Raw genomic sequence first — 17,581 nt, 5'->3', positions numbered from 1 at the left:
TTTCTTCATGTTAATGACGATAGAAATATGAAAACTTGAGAAGAATTTTTATCTAAATGTAAGAGCTATTCGATATCCACATTTGATTAAACAAAATATAAACAGTGGAAATAAGAAATTCTCTTATATATTTTTATATAAATTTTAGATACAGATAATGAAATTTTCAATTTATAAATCATACATTTTTGAAGTTATATTGAATTGTTCCAAGAGAAATTTTTATATTTAAATTAATATTTTTTTTTTCTGATTTAAAATTCATGTTACCTGAGATTACCGAATTATCTCCAATTTAATTTTCTGAAAAATGAACAAATTAATTTTCTGTTATTTAATATTAAATTCTTGAATAAAATTTCAATATACATATTAGAATAGCTGTAAATTACTTGTTTCAAAAATATTCAATTGCACAGAGCATGATAACGTTGGTGTCCCAACTAAGAAACGCCCAAAATTCAATATTTTGTATAAAGCGCGCAATATAAATTTAATATAAATGAACTGATTTGTAAAATGTTTTCAATTGTTTTGTTGTTTAAATCATACATATTTATAGTTTTCTGAGGGAGGTAAAGAGCTGCTTTATTTTTAACACTCCTTTTCGGAGGAGCGAATATGTAAACCTCTTTTTTCGTATCAATTATAGAGCAAGCGGATATTCAAAAACGGGACCCTACACGTTAATTTTTCTTTGTTAATTAACTTCTCCACCATTTTGTATATTGGTATAGAAGACAGCGATTTCACAATCAACAGTTTTTGCATTAATTTTTATTGTTTAATACTCGTATTAAAAAATGCATAATTTTTAAAGTTGTTCAAATTTTCTGTAGTAATTTCAATATTAAAATGTAAAAGAATAATTTTTCCTTAATTATTATTTCGTTATTTTCGTTTTTTTTTTTTCCTTTATCTCCTTCAACAATATCCTGCAACAATAATGTATAAATTAGCAATAAGTACAAATATCTGATTGTAATAAATTCAATTGTTAGAACTTCTGTAAAGGAAATTTTCTTTAAATGTCTATCTTAAGAATCATCGAGTGCCATTCAGGCAGACCCATCTTTAGATGCGATTAGTGGAAAAGTATACGGCCTAACATATTTTTATGAAAATAGCCGACGAAAAATTTTTGTAGTTCTTCGCCTGCCAGATTTTATCCTGAATGCCCCGAAATAGTTACCTCCGCGATCTGCTCATATTAATATTCATAATATTATACTTACCACAATAACTTCAGGAGGAACGTCAAGTGTATCTGCATCTACATCCTAAAAATTCAAATTCATAAATTTACTAGCTTCTTGGCGTTACCGGGGATTATGAAAGAAAGTTTAAAACATAATAAATTGTTAATTTACGAAAATATTATTTAAAAAGATAAATATCCGAGTCTTTAAATGTAATAATTTGACTTTAATATCAGGAGGAATACTTTTCACAGTATATCCTGGAAATGTAAAGATGTTTTTAGGAAGTCTTCGGAGTACATTAATTAATATTTGATAATTAATATTGATTAGGTTGTGATGGCCCAGTAAATGACTCATTTTATAAACATTATCAGAATGTCTAAAACTACGTGGGGATTATGTCCTTAGAAAAAACGAGTTTAATAATAACAAATTATTAAAGTTAAGAAAGTACCATTTAGAAATGAAACTACACGAGTTGTTAAATGTGAACAATTAATTACTTATATAGTTTGTATGGTGTAACACTTCACACCCAAGCAGGTGAGTGCTATTTACTAATGTTGCAGTAATAATATAGAGCGCCTATTAGATCAATTTTGAATGCAGATATGAGCAAGGAACTGTCCGTTTGTTGTTCACTTCTATTTCAGTATATGCACAGTTAGTTTTCACTCTCGTTGTTGTGAGAAATTTGTCACCTTGTGGTTTTGACATTCTGTACAAGGGATAGCCATCATCTTAGGTTTAAGTTTCCGCTTTACAGATTTGAACCTTATCGAGAACTTCATAAGTTTGTCACAGACCCTACTAAAGGTATTGAATGTCGTTCCCTTCTCTCACTCATCTGACTAATTCCATTGATTTTATATGGCTAACAACTTTCCGATCGGTCTGAAAGCCGATTAGTAAAGTGTCATTCATATTCCGTTGAGAGTAATGATATACAATGTTAATTAAACAGTGTAATTAGTTAACATAAGCCGCCCTGCTCTTGAATGTCTATTAATTAAAGAACTTAATTAAATTTTAATGATGTAAACTTACAGTTGGTTCTTGAGTTTAGTGGAGAGATAAACTGAAAATTTAAATAGTTGAAACATAAATTGAAACATTGTTGAAAAAATCTCCAGCTTCCCCCTCTTAAAGATCTTGTTTAATCACTTTTTACAATGGATGTCGATTGATGAATATTCTGTTAGATTAATGATTTTTTACTTTCAAGCTTTAGACTTGTATAACAAAATAATGGAAAATTTCAAGATTAGATTCATAATACGATAGGTTACAGAAAAACCAATTATTGTTCGTAGAGAATTACAAAAGAATTCCACTCGAATCCTGGATTATTTAAATTTTCTATTACGAAAACTGTACAGAGAAGTTTTTGTTTTTTTAATTTTATTAAAAATTTTAGTTTGATAGTGATAGAAGTATCGAAAATTCATTTACAGTATTTTATTAATTAATAAAATAACCGTCGATACTCCCTCAAAAACAATAGACTACACATACATAAAAGTATTTGCATTGACAAAAGGTGACTTTGATACTAGTATTAATACCTATTGATAATTAAATAATATCTCTGCTCTATCATACGAAGTGTCTCCTTTAAAATATTCAGGGATATCTTTATTCTATTAACAGGATTGTATATTGGGCTACGTTCCTCTTCACTCTACTGAAAAACATATCCCGAAATACATGGGATAGAATTGCCTTTCCTTTTAAAAAATGCAGCATTTCCTGGTACGATAGCTCCTAGGAAATAAAACTTGATTATCGCAAAGCCATCAAACCCAAGATGATAATCTAATACAAGAACTTTAATACCTATTTTTAAAATATTAGTCATGCATTTATTGTTCATACAATATTGTCAGAAATACTACAACTAACGTACAACAGAAATGTTTGTTTGAAAGTAATACTGTAATAAATATTTTTTTTAGGATTTCTTCGAGCGAAATACGAATCCAAAAGTATTACAACATAGAAATTATTATATCAGAGTCTCAGTTAAATAAAATCCTGAACAGGCATTTGGAACTTCTTATTACATATTTTAAAAATTCGAAAGTACTGTTTGTGCATTACTTGTGCAGAATCTTTAAAACTTTTCCAGAAGTTATCGAATAAGAAGTGTTATAATTTTAAGTATTGTGTACGTCTTCCCTAATAAATCCTATTTTTTGCAATTTATACTTGTATTATTTAATAATATTATCGCACATACAGTACTTTTTCAACTTGTCGAATACACGTGTCAGCCTTACAGAGAAAATAAAGTTCATTTAAGATTTTTAATTAAAATTTTTGAATCATGCAAACATGACATGATGTTCGAATCGCAAGTTAAGCAATTCTCTAAGGCAATTCTAACGTACTTGTGTTGGTTTAGTTTATTCAGTTCAAATTTTATTTCTAATGTTTTATATGAGTAATAAGCAGGGCTGTGGAGTCGGAGTCGGAGTCGGAGTCGTCAAAAAATCCGCCGACTCCGACTCCCTTTTACTTACCAACTTGTTATGTATATGAAACGGAGTTGGAGTCGGATGGTAAGGAAGAGTCGGAGTCGGTGGATTTTTACGCGACTCCACAGCCCTGGTAATAAGTGATTTCGCTGACATTATCTGATGCTTTCATATTATGAAAGTACCATGATTAATTGTATATTATTCAAAGATAAACGGATCAGAAAGTGCTAACACTATTCATTATTTTAACTATTCAATAACAAAAGATTTTAACACACTACAGACACTAACAAAATTATTAATTCATAAAAAAACACTGCTACCCTTTACCTGTGACGACCGATCTTCGCATCTGTGTACTCAACACAAGTGCCACTAGAACTGTGGTCTGCAGACCGGTGCCGGTCTCTCTTATAAATATTTTTATTTATTTTTACAAAAGTACTGGTCTGTGAACATGAAAAAATTAAGAAAAGCTGCTCTAACGCATTTTACAACTATTGTTTCGAAAAAAACAATTTATATCCGAATAGAAAAGTCTTAGTATTATATAAATTATTGCAAAACTTTCATTGATTATTCACTGTGAATGAAGAACAAAGAGAGTTTGCATTGACTCCTGCGCAAAAGTATCGAAAAATATATCAAGAAACATCGAAGAGAAATTATGTCCAGCATACTCTAGTCTTGTAATTGAATGTTAGAGACACCTACTACATCGAAAACTTTTATATTTCTCTGTTATTGATTTTTTTTACTGTTGATTAATATCTTCCACCTCACTCATCCTCGTGTTCGTGTTAAACGTTCAAGTCGACAAGGGTTGTCATCCTATCGAGATGAAACTTCGTGTTTTATTAATTCTGACCAAATGCAAAAACTTTAGTGAGTGACCTCAAACGTTTTGACAATATACTATATAAAATAAAACGGTTAAGACAAATATAAGCCATTTCTATTTGTATTAATTGATTTAGACGACAAATCTATAATTATTTATTGTCACAGAGACGTCACATAGTTGNAATGCAAAAACTTTAGTGAGTGACCTCAAACGTTTTGACAATATACTATATAAAATAAAACGGTTAAGACAAATATAAGCCATTTCTATTTGTATTAATTGATTTAGACGACAAATCTATAATTATTTATTGTCACAGAGACGTCACATAGTTGTGGTTAGCGAAGTTTGCAAGTAGTGTCACGTGACACGTTATGTACGCCTCCGCTGTCCAGTACAGTATATTACTCCACCATCCAAACGAGTTTAAGCAATATCGGCTGGAACGCTAAAGAATCTGTAAGCAATTCTATAATTTTTTTCTTTATAGCGATTATAAAATTCAATGTGTTTTGGACATTACTATCGAATTTGTCAAAACAAAAATCCGTAATGGCAAAAAACTATAACTTTACCGAAACGTCTATGAAATGTTTATCTAACAATAAACAAATTAATAGAAAACGCGTAATAATAATGTATAATTTTACCACATTTTATTTTCTCTTCTGCGTGCCATATCAGATTACTGACGTCGGCGACAACCGGCGCAGATTAAGAATACGCCAAGGTGTGTACTAGGGAATGTTAGTACCCAGAATGGTTTCCCGTTGCCTTCTCTGGGGCGCGATGTTACGCGAGGGGAAAGAATGCCTTCCGGGAGGACTTTTATGGGGGAACTGGCCTCCTATTTAGTCGTTATCGGCAAGGAGAAAACCCGGAAAACTTCAAGCAGCCAGCCTGTCCGATCGCGGCACGAACACACGACCGAACTCCCAGTGTTTAGGGTACGAAGACCGCTCGGCCACTGGTGGGCCATTTTATTTTACTGATTAATTAAACTAACACAATTTGGACAATAAAGGACATGACCACTGTACTTATCGTTCGAAACATTATGAGTTACATACTGAACAGAAAACGAAAATTTCGCGATATATAATTACATTACGTATTGTACATAAATTCTCTTATAAAGTTTACCTAAACATTTCTTTAATAAAATGTTAAAAAACACGTACTTACCGGATATAACGAGCAAGCGTATGAACAAACGAATGACAAATCTAAACTGAACCCTACTACGAAGGTTACTATTTGACCCACCTGCTTTACTCTCTGAATTTCAGCTTTAAAGATCGTAGTATCGCCCCTTCAATAAAACCGTTACATAGTATCGCCCCCTTCACTACAAAATTCCAATGCCGAGGGACAAGGCTAGCGCCAAATTCGTACTGCATTGAATAGACTAGTGACTACTATAAATGTTATTTGTTAAATTATTGTACGATATAACGAATAAAATATCTAATTATTTTTAATATGATGTTTTACTATATCGCGCAGGAAATTGTTTTTCGTCCCCCAAAATATAAATTGTTACAAACCGACCCCCTCAACATAAAGAAACGCCCACACTGGGTCGATATCGCCCCCGTTGAGAAACAGTGATCTATATGAAGAAAGCTTTTACGTTTATCATGTCTATTTTCGCACCTCAAGTTTAACTATACGCCACATAAGAGGGAATTTATCATCACGTATGAAAGAGAAATTTAAGAGCTAAAAGTAACATTACATTGAAAATATGCATATACGAATTTATATACGAATACACAATGACAATCTTATCATTGTTTTCAACATGTAGTATAGAAAGTTCTTATAAGATACATACTGCAATAGTAATAAAATATTAATTTTAATTAATTCAAAGTACGTTCAACTATGAAAATAATCGCACAATACTTATTTTTATATTTTAGAAAATACAAGGAAAACGGCGTTTTTGAGTTCGATAACGAAAAGTTTCTATCTTCTGTTTAATGCTATGAGCCAAGTATTGTGATTACAAAAACATGTCCCTTATTATGATAAATCGTTTTCATTGTACATATAAATTATGTCACTAACAAAGGATAAAGTAAATATAAGCACAACTTTTAACAAAACAAAATTCTTTACTTCAGTCATTTCCTTTCGTCGTTCATAGCATCTTTAGTTCATAAAAATTGCAAAACTGACGAAAGAAATGACTAAAGCTTTTTTGTTAAAAGTTGTATTAAACGTAAATAACCATGTTCAATTATATTAATCTTACTTATAAGATAAAAAATTTAATGCTCGAATTAAAATGTTTTATTTATGTAATGACCCATTCGAAATACGATGAGGAGAAAAAAAAAAACCAACCAGTTCGTCGCCGTTGACGATGTAGGGGGCTAGCCGAGGATACGTAGTTGGTTAAACTAGTATCAGTAAAAGAACTATTAATAACTACATCTCATTTATTTTTCAGATTTTTCAACACAGCTTTTAAGTAGTGCAAAATATCGTTTCTACATTAAAAATTTCTTCTTGTTAACAATTGTAGTTTTTAAAACATCATTAAATTGAAAGTTAATGCTACAGTTAATTATTTCTTCTCAATGTCTAATTTCTACATTTTTTAAGATGTATCTTGAGGCAGCCAAAGTTCCTATTGAAGAATTCCTAAGTTTGGAAGAAAAAACTAAATATTTACATCTGGAAACAAGAATGGATTCAATATTGTGAATTAATTACTTCCAAGCAATGCAGATATAACTTTTTATGCATTTCATTGTAGTAATTATTATAAACGAATTATTTTGTACGTTAACATTCAAGTTAATATTTTGTATTTCGTAGATTTTCTGTATCAAAGTTCGAAAAAGATATCCGGAAAAATTGTGGCAAAGAATTCTGTTGAAAGTCATACTTTGAAATTTATAGGAGGATTTACACAGTAGAAAAGCCGTGCTGTTGCCAGTTATAAGTTAAAACCGGATTTTCCTTAGTTATTACGGAAAGAAATCTTTTACCTTTAACCATTGCAAACGAAGATTTACACAAAAGATCAATCTATTAAGACATCTTCGAATTCACACCAGAGAGAAATCATATAAGTGCAATTATTATTAACAAAAGTTCGCTTACAAATACAATTTGAATTCTCACGTGACACGCCATAGCAGAAAGATTGTTTATTAATATAAATATTGTAAAAGTTTGAAATTTGAAAGAAACTTTGCTGTTTATTAATTTTCTACGACTTACAGTTTTTCTACCTGACAATATAACAAATTAAAAATTATAGTGTAAAACGAAACCAAATTTATTGCAACGGGACTCGAAACAACAACAATTTGAATATGAAACTGACGCGCCAAGACCACACCACATCACGTCACAGGCCACATTGTCCACAACCTAAATTATAAAAGCTTTAAACGATTGTGAAATCACTTCAACGTCATGCTGTTACTCGTAAGCACGTAATGGTTCACTTATTTACATGCTAATTTCTTAGATACGTGAGATCACAATAAATAAACGTATAAAGCCAGTTTTATTGTCGGATATACAGTATATACAATTAATTCAATTAAAAAATTAAGTGTTTTTGCAAAGAAGTGGTGACATCAAAGTCATGTGGCATCTGCAGCCAATTACCGTGATGATTTCTTTCTACTTCTAAGCGCATGTTGCCTCCGTTCTTCGACGTCATACTCGAGAAGTCAGTACGAAAACGAGCCGAAGAAATGGCAGATCGAGAAGTACAGAGTCGGTAAGTATTGTTTTCTGTTTGTAGAGTCTCTATATGTATGGGCAAAAAAATCATTTTACCAGTTTTGCCATTGAGTATCGCATGCTTTTTTTAATAAAAAATCTGAGAAATAAAGCGATGCTGTGCTGCTATCGAGGGATTAAAAAATAACGAGATAAATAACATAAGTTGATTTTCTGTCTGTTATTTGTACTTATTCATCACATATATTCGCGTCAAATAAACATACTCTTATTAAATTTATATATATAAATTTTCTAAAATATTTAAACTAAAAGTATTTAATTAACAAAAGTTTCAATTGTCTTACTGGAGACAATGACTAAACAAAACCTCACAAAAAGCTTATTTCCTTGTGTAAATAACCGTCTGTTTACAATGTTCGAACTCGAGAAATAGACTCTTTCACTTTTAAAGTTCAAAAGGTTAAACTAGCTTAAAATTTCTCTTCTCTTGTTGAAATTGTGTTTGGTCTTTAAAGTTTGAATTAATAAGCTGTGTTTAATTTTTAATATACAAATGATTAATACTCACTTTTTATATAAAATTTAATTCGAATAGCTCAGTGTTTGTGACATGTAAATCGCGGATCCCTCAGTTCCATCAACAAGTAAATCGGACGTTGAGTTCTAAAATGTAAAAGTGCCGTTTATTTCTTTAAGGCAGATGAACGAATGAATTAATTAATTATATTTTGTACAAAGATTTGATTAAAATTAATTTGATGCTAATAATTTTACAACATATTTTGTTGGTAATTATTTACATTAATATCGTTAAGCATTTTCTTTTAACTCTGTTTTAAAGAAGAATTTTTAATAGACATTTCAAACACAACAAAAATGTTTTATTTAAGCAATAGATCTAGTACGTATTAAAGCAGTTATTTGTTAAATGATAACAAGTTCCACATTAAATAACATTACAGATAAATTCACTTATTCGACCGGTCTACAAAGCGTGAGAAATCATGTTCAGAATAAATATAGAGGCACGACAGTGTTAAGTTATACACTCCTTTCCCTTGTAAGCGACAAGAAATCAAATGATGCCATTCGGCAAGGAAATAATAAAATGGATAATTGCAGGAAATCGAAGTTTAGGACTATCACTATCAGTTATAACAGTACAGTATACAATGACCTATACACATAGATTTTCAGAATATGACAGGTTATAGAAAAATCAATTATTGTTCGTGAAGAATTACAAAACATTTCCACACGAATCTTGGATTATTTGCATATAACAAAAACTGTACAGACAAGTTTTGTTTCTTTTTAATTTTATTAAAAATTCTAGTCCGGGAGTGATAGAAGACGTATCGACAAATATACAAAAGGGCCGTTGGTACTCGGTCAGAAACCATACACATACACAAAAATATTTACATTAACAAAAGGTCACTTTAATATTAGTATTAACATCTATTGATAATCAAATAATATCTCTGATCTATCATACAATGTGTCTTTTTTAAAATATTCAGAAATATCTTTATTCTATTAACAGGAATGTATATCATACTACTCCCCTCTTTAGTCTACTGAAAAACATATCCCGAAATACTTCCCTATTCATAGAAGAGAGATATTTTTTTTTTTTTTAAAAAATGCAGCGTTTTCTGGTACGATAGCTCGTAGAAAATAAAACTTGGATTTTGATTGTTTCGCGATAATCAAGGTAATAATCTAATACAAAAGTTTTAGTATCTATTTTTCAAATATTAGTAATGCATTTATTGTTCATACACAATTGTCAGAAATACTACAACTACAGTACGGAACAACAGACATGTTTATTTGAAAGTATTGATAATAATAAATACCTTTTTGTTGTTTAGGGTTTATTCGGGTGAGATACGAATCCGAAACGAAAAATACGAAGAAATTATTATATCAGAAGTTCAGTTAAATAAAGTCTTGAACAGGCAATTAGAACATCATATTACATATTGTGAAAATTCGAAAGTACTGTTTATGCCTTATCCAATCGAGACCATCAGACAATTCGTTACGTAAGTTTTTCACGATACTTTCCTTTCATCTAATTGTAATACTTTGTAATAAATTATAATTTATATTTTTTAAACAGTTATTTACAGACGGACGATCCCGGATTGACCTCTTATAAACACGCTTTCAATCTGTATCATCTGAGTTTAAGATACGAGTTAGAGAAGTTAAGACTGAAATGCAGATCATTTATCATTCGTCAAATAAACCTGCATACCGTCTGTTTAATCCACGATTTTGCACGTGAGATCGGTGATGTGGTCATAACTTATTATTGCTGGCAAGCTTTCGACGAACACGGAATAAGACTATTTACAACAGTCGGCTTTAAGTGTTGTAAAATTGCAACAATTGATAGACTGCTATCTCGAGCGATATATGAATCTGTCAGTGAATTCCGTTTACTCCGAGCCGTGTATCAGTGGTGCATAGAAGAAGTTAAAAGAAAACAGGGTGAATACAGATTCCTTTCAATAAGTAAAGAATCGGAAAGGAATGCAATTAGAAGTATTATGAAGCCATTTATTGGAAAAGTCAGATTTCTTGCCATAAATGAAGATGAATTGCAATCCTCTGTTTTTACAATGAACTTGTTACACGTGTTAGAAAAGATTCGTATCTGGCATGCTTTTAAGTATGGTAATTATACCTTTTATCCCAGTTACTTCAGTCGAGAAACAAAAACCAGAAGTGAAATAAATTATTTTAACTTGTTCTCGTACATAAATGTTGAAAATTCTTTTATGGTCGCAAACAGAAAGATGGAAGGTTACATATATTTTAGCAGCGAAGTAGTTGTGAGGGAAGATTGTTTCGTTACGACACTTCGATTTCCGGTGAAGCTTGGCGAAAGTTTTCCAATGTACGTACACGCGTATATTAACAATGTGGACAACGGGCAGTTTTCGTTCGAGACCGTTTGCAATTCAGAGGGAGTATCAGATCTGCAAACGAAGTTGTATCTAGAAAAATATTGGAAAATTCGTTTCTTTGCTTACTTTTTCCACGCTGAAAATGTTCAACCCGATATCGAGTTTTCACCTCAAGTGAGTTACTTTGTGAGCGACGAAGGAACAGATGCAAGGAAATTTGAAGACAAAATTCTAACCTGTGACAGAACAATTATGAATAATATTTATTTTTATGTTGATTTATATTTTTGAAGTGAAAAGTTTCTCTGAAAAAAAGCGAAATCTGAACGAGAATATAATGTAGTTAAATTCGACTATGATTATTTCTTACTGTATCGCATTTGATTAAACAAAATATAAACTGTAGTAATAAAAAATTTTCTTATATATTTTTATGTAAATTTTAGATTGAGATAATAAATTTTTAATTTATAAATCATGCATTCTTAATGTTATATTGAATTATTCCAACAAAAATTTTTATATTTACGTCAATATTTTTCCTCTAATTTAAAATTCATGTTAATTACCTGAGGTTACTCAATTATCTCCAACTCAGTTTTCTAAAAAATGAACAACTTAATTTTGTATTATTTAATATTAAATTCTTAAGTAATATATCAATATAAACATTAAAACAGCTGTAAATCACTTTCTCAAAAATATTCAATTGCACAGAGCATGATTACTTTGGTGTCCCCGCTAAGAAAAACCCAAAATTTAATATTTGTATAAAGCGCACAATATAAACTTAATATAAATTAACCGATTTGTAAAATGTTTTCAATTGTTTTGTTTAAATCATACATATTTATGGTTTTCTGGGGGAGGGAAAAAGCTGCTTTACTTTTAACACTCTTTTTCAGAGAAGCGAATAAGTGGACATCTTTTTTCATATCCATTATACAACAACGGTATAGTCAAAAACGGGACCCTACACGTTAATTTTTTTTAGTCAATTAACTTTTTCACCATTTTGTATATTGTTATAGAACCGTGATGGCCAGTGCCGGCCCGAGGCAAGATTTAGGATGGAGCGAGATCCTATTATGGCGCTCCCTGGTTGCCCCTAATTTATACCCTTTAATTTTCTTTACCACTGAGGCGCCCCCTAGGACTTAGCGCCTGGAGCGGCTGCTCCGTTCACCCTATGGTAGGGCCGGCTCTGGTGATGGCGAACGTATTACACTCGTGTCAGAAGTGACACGCGAGCTCATTTTTGGTGACACGCATCGACTGAGACCAAAATTTGAATAATTCAAATATTTGTCGTTTTATTTTCTCTTTTTCAACAATAAACCTAAAACTTTTTTCTTGGTTATTATTTAAATGAATATGTGCTGAAATATCTTAGTCAGAATCAGTTAAAATTTTATAATGGTTGGACTCAAACTTTCCTCAGATCAATGATTCATAAGTGGGTCAGCAATTTAATGTTTTTTTACAGATGTCTTCGTTCATATGAATAAATTGAACGTAAAATTACAAGGTTTTGGCAAAAGTATTGATGTTATGTTTACATACATCAAATCTTTTGAAAGTAAACTTAAAAGGCGAGATAATAAAACTAAAACTAATAATTATTTTCTTCAAATAAAAAAGTATTTTGAAAAAACCAATAAAACGAGTTTAATGGTGTTTATACTTATGTACCAGAATATAGTAAACTCGTTAATTGAAGAGTTTAGCGAAAGATTCAACCAATTAGGAGTCTAGAACAGACCACTAATATAATTATGTATCAGGATGTAGTTGTTTACAGTTCTTTGGAATTAAAAGATTTCCAATGAATGCAAATTGAAAATTTAGAGATGCAACATGCAGACTTTCAAGATAGCATTTGGGCTCATGTGTTTCTCGACTTAAATAGTTGAAGTTTTCTGCTCATCTAGAGTTTACTTTCAGACCTAATTTTTTGAATTTGGTTAATAAGGTGTATGCCAAAAGTAACTTTATTCGTTTTTAATTATAGTACTGTATATTTATTTAGCAGCCGTTAGTATTTTTTTTAATCTTTCATGGGTACACTATCTTCAAGTTTAGAAAAACTCTGATAGAGTTTAAGAAGAATAAGTTGTAACGGGAGATTATAATAGTCGTGTCTAGCTCCAGTAAGGTCAGATTTAATGACGGTTTTACTCGTTATTAGCGTTTACAATTTTTTGTTTTTATAAAACTTACCTCTTTCATGAAAACTAAGCTTTTTGTCATTTTATAATATTTAAAAATATAAAAAGTTTTTAAAAATAAAATATGATAAGAGATGGCACTACCAAAATTTCTGGTTTTTGGTTTCACAACTCGTTTCTGGTTTATTGAAATAAAACTTATACTTTATTTATCGTTAAAAAAGATTTTAAATTTATTTTTATGTATCTATATATACAATCGAGACGGGTTGATAATAATAATAATAATAATCAGACATGAAAAAACAACACAGTTTACACTGTCACATCTCGTGCACATGGATGACATAAAACTTTATCATCCAAACAAAAGCAACTTTATCAACTCCTACAAATCACACACTCACACACTAAAGACATACAAATGGTGTTTGGCCTAGGCCTAGACAAATGCAAAACACTTAACATAGAAAAAGGAGTCCTGAAGAAAAGAAGATTTGTACTTGGAAATGGAGATGTTATTGAATCCATGGAAGAGGGCGAGTTTTACAAGTATTTAAGATTCCAACAGGCCAAACTAACAGAAAATACACAAATAAAGCAAAGATTAATTAAAGAATACCAAAATGGGTTAAATGCTATCCTCAGAACACAGTTAAAGCAATAAACACATAAGTTATCCCAGTACTCATATACTCTTTTGGAGTTATACATTGGACTCACACAGATCTCGAGCAACTCCAAAGGAAAACAAGAACAACACTTACTAAGCATAAACAACATTATCCTAAATCCGCCATAGAAAGATTAACCCTTCCACGTGCGGCCTGATTGACATAGTTAACCTTCACTACAAACAAATACAGTCAATGCGAGACTTTTTCTACAAGAAACAAGAAACATCACAGTTACATAAAGCAGTAACTCTAGCAGACTCAAATAACACACCATTAAACTTACACTCACAACATACAGACATGACACAACATATAAAAAGCATAGACAACATTAAGCAATCATGGGCTCAAAAGGCTCTCCATGGCAGGCATCCTTACGACCTGGCCCAGGATTTTGTTGACAAAACTGCGTCAAACAGCTGGTTAGATCGGGGATGCCTCTTTGGGGAGACGGAAGGATTCATGATTGCCATACAGGATCAGGTCATAAATACTAAAAACTACAGAAAACACATACTCAAAGATACAACACTCACAAATGACACATGCAGAAAATGTCACATCATGCCAGAAACTGTACAACACATCACTTCTGGTTGCAAGCTCTTGGCACAGACAGATTACTTACATAGACACAATCAAGTAGCAAATATAATACACCAAGAGCTTGCCAAGAAAAACAAATTGGTAAACATCCACGAACTATATTACAAGTATATTCCACAAACGGTATTGGAAAACAACACGTACAAAATGTACTACGACAGAGCCGTAATCACAAATAAAACAATTTACCACAACAGACTAGACATCACACTCATTGAAAAATCCAATAAAATCAGATACATTATAGATGTAGCCATTCTGTACACTCACAATGTACAAAACACATGCACTAAATAAATTAGCAAGTACACAGAACTCGCCCAGGAAATAAGGCATCTGTGGAGGATCGATAGGGTGCTTATTGTATCTGTCGTTCTCTCCTGTACAGGTATGATACTACACACACTACACAAAAGCATGAGAACATTACAATTGAATAGAAACACATACATCACACTACCTAAGACCACTATATTGAATACTTGTCATATTGTTAAAAATTCCTGAATACAGACACGTGTACTGACACAGTTTTTTAATTTTACTTTTGTTTTGGTTACTATGCCTTAACTCTGGTCCGGCATAGTACGCAGCCACCGGTGTGAACCGAGTATAAACCCAACATAATAATAATTAGCGCAGAGCCCAAACGGTTAGGAGTTGAAAGTTGAAATTTGGTACATAGTTAAGGTACGTCTTGAGAACGCACACTAAGAAGGGAGTTTTTAAAATCCACCCTGGGGGAGAGTAACAGAATTAAGGCTTCGATAATAAAAGTATTAAGAATGAAGTGTTAAGACAAAGCGATGGACAAGATTTTCAGACGCAGATTGCAGTTTTTTCGTTTTGCGGGAAATCGAACATTTTTTAACCCATCTAAAAATTCTCTGATTAGTCTGGAAATAGGGGGACCCAATTCTTGCATTTTGTAAAAAATGGTAAGATTGACTATAACTTAATAATCTTAATTTTCGCTATTGTTACTTTTACCCGAGCAACGCCGGGCCTATTTGCTAGTTTTCGAATAAATATCAAAGCTTTCTACAGTAACAATAATTGTTAACAATGTAAAAGTATTGTTTCATGTAACAAAGCATTCGCGATTATCGAAGACAAGACCATTGTTAATTTCGAAGATATCGAACGAAGTAAAAAGTAAAACAATTTAAAAATTTTATTATTTTGTTATATATTGATTCAGTATTTCAATAGATGTTTTTATTTTAAACTTATAATATAATGAATAAATCGAAGACATATTTAATGTAAATTTACTTTCTCATTTGGCTCATACCGCCCTATCGGTTGTAAGAGGGCCTTTTTAACCATGCCTATCGTGAGTTCCACAGGATGTTTAGGATGGGGCTTGAATTATCAGAAACAAACCAGCTCCCTGCGGATATTCTTGAAGTGTTCGCCCCATTTAGATTAAGNTTATTGAGTACTTAGATGTATTAAATTCATAACATTTCAGACAATGTTATAAATATTCTTATCTATTTCGATTTTAAAAATGTTCGAACCGTTTTAAATTCGAATTAGTTATTGATTATAAAACGTTTGATTATAGTTAGATTATAGTTACTGATTATAAAACGTTTGTAAACGTTGCAGAAAATTGATCAAATTTAAAACATTTCCCTTGATTCTCGGCAATTCTCATCCTTCTAAGCGGTAGGTGTTATATTACAATTACTATAGTTGTTGAAATACTAAATATAAATGGGGTTTGCTCGCAAAATCCTCGCGGCAAAATCCTTAGGTAACAGCTAGTTAATTATAACCGTACAGTATACAATGACCTATACACATATTCAGAATACGATAAGTTACAAAAAAATCAATTTTTGTTCGTAGAGAATTACAAAGCAATTCCACACGAATCCTGTATTATTTGTATTTTTTAAAAGAAAAACTGTACACACGAGTTTTTCTTTCTTTACCTTAATTATTTTTTAATTCTAGTCGGGGAGTGATAAAGGAAGTATCGAAAATCCATTTATTTAACAAAAGGACCATCGATAATTTGTCAATAACTATACACTTAGACAAAAATCTTTACATTAACAAAAGTATTCATATTAGTATTAACATGTTGTACAACTACCGTACAGTACAACAGAGATGTTTGTTTGAAAGTAATAATAAATATTTTTCTGTTGTTTTAGGATTTCTTCGAGTGAGATACGAATCCGAAACGATAAAAACGAAGAGATTATTATACCAGAAGCTGAGTTAAATGAAGACCTGCACAGGCAATTGGAACATTATATTATATATTTTGAAAATTCGAAAGTACTGTTTATGCCTTATCCAATCGAGACCATCAGACAATTTGTTACGTAAGTTTTTCACGATACTCACCTTTCATTTAATTTCGATACATTGTCATAAATTATAATTTATATATTTTAAACAGTTATGTACAGACGGACGATCCCGGATTGACCTATATTACAAACGCTTTCGACATGTATCATCTGAGTTTAAGATACGAGTTAGAGAATTTAAGAAAGAAATGCAGGTCATTTATCATTCAGAAAATAAAACTGAATACCGTTTGTTCAATTCACGATTTTGCACGTGAGATCGATGATCTAACCATAATTTATTATTGCTGGGTAGCTTTCAACCAATACGGAGGAAGATTATTTAGAACAGTCGACTTTAAGTGCTGTAAAATTGCAACAATTGATAGACTGCTATCTCGAGCGATATATGAATCTGTCAGTGAATCACTTTTACTACACGCCGTGTATCAGTGGAGCATAGAAGAAGTTAAAAGAAAATTGGGTGCAGTCAATTTTTATTCGATGAACGAAGAATCGAAAAGAAATGAAATAAGAAATGTTATGAAGCCATTTATTGGAAAAGTCAGATTTCTTGCCATGAATAAAGAAGAATTGCAGTCGTATGTTTTTACAATGAACTTGTTAAACGAAGTAGAAAAGAGTCATATCTGGCGTGCT

General features: G+C 31.3%; 2 protein-coding genes across 2 annotated transcripts in view; both read left to right on the top strand.

Moving 5' to 3' along the window:
* The first annotated feature begins 8,221 nt into the window (after window positions 1–8,221).
* Window positions 8,222–11,607, top strand: LOC111632250. The gene is made up of 3 exons (XM_023376639.1): window positions 8,222–8,274; window positions 10,118–10,291; window positions 10,369–11,607. The coding sequence occupies exons 1-3, from the start codon at window positions 8,249–8,251 to the stop codon at window positions 11,450–11,452; spliced, it is 1,284 nt and encodes a 427-aa protein (XP_023232407.1). The 5' UTR covers window positions 8,222–8,248; the 3' UTR covers window positions 11,453–11,607.
* Window positions 11,608–16,702: 5,095 nt separating this feature from the next.
* LOC111632243 overlaps window positions 16,703–17,581 on the top strand; it is an 8,024-nt gene continuing 7,145 nt past the window's right edge. Inside the window, exons 1-2 of the mRNA XM_023376631.1 lie at window positions 16,703–16,954; window positions 17,032–17,576. Coding sequence (XP_023232399.1) covers window positions 16,917–16,954; window positions 17,032–17,576 — 583 coding nt within the window. The 5' untranslated portion in view covers window positions 16,703–16,916. The remainder of the gene's footprint in view (window positions 16,955–17,031; window positions 17,577–17,581) is intronic.

This window comes from Centruroides sculpturatus, unplaced genomic scaffold (genome assembly GCF_000671375.1).
Source record: "Centruroides sculpturatus isolate CEXI.00-Female unplaced genomic scaffold, Cexi_2.0 scaffold709, whole genome shotgun sequence".
NCBI lineage: Eukaryota > Metazoa > Arthropoda > Arachnida > Scorpiones > Buthidae > Centruroides > Centruroides sculpturatus.
Note: the sequence above shows the minus strand (reverse complement) of the source record. Positions and strands in the feature narration are given on the sequence as shown.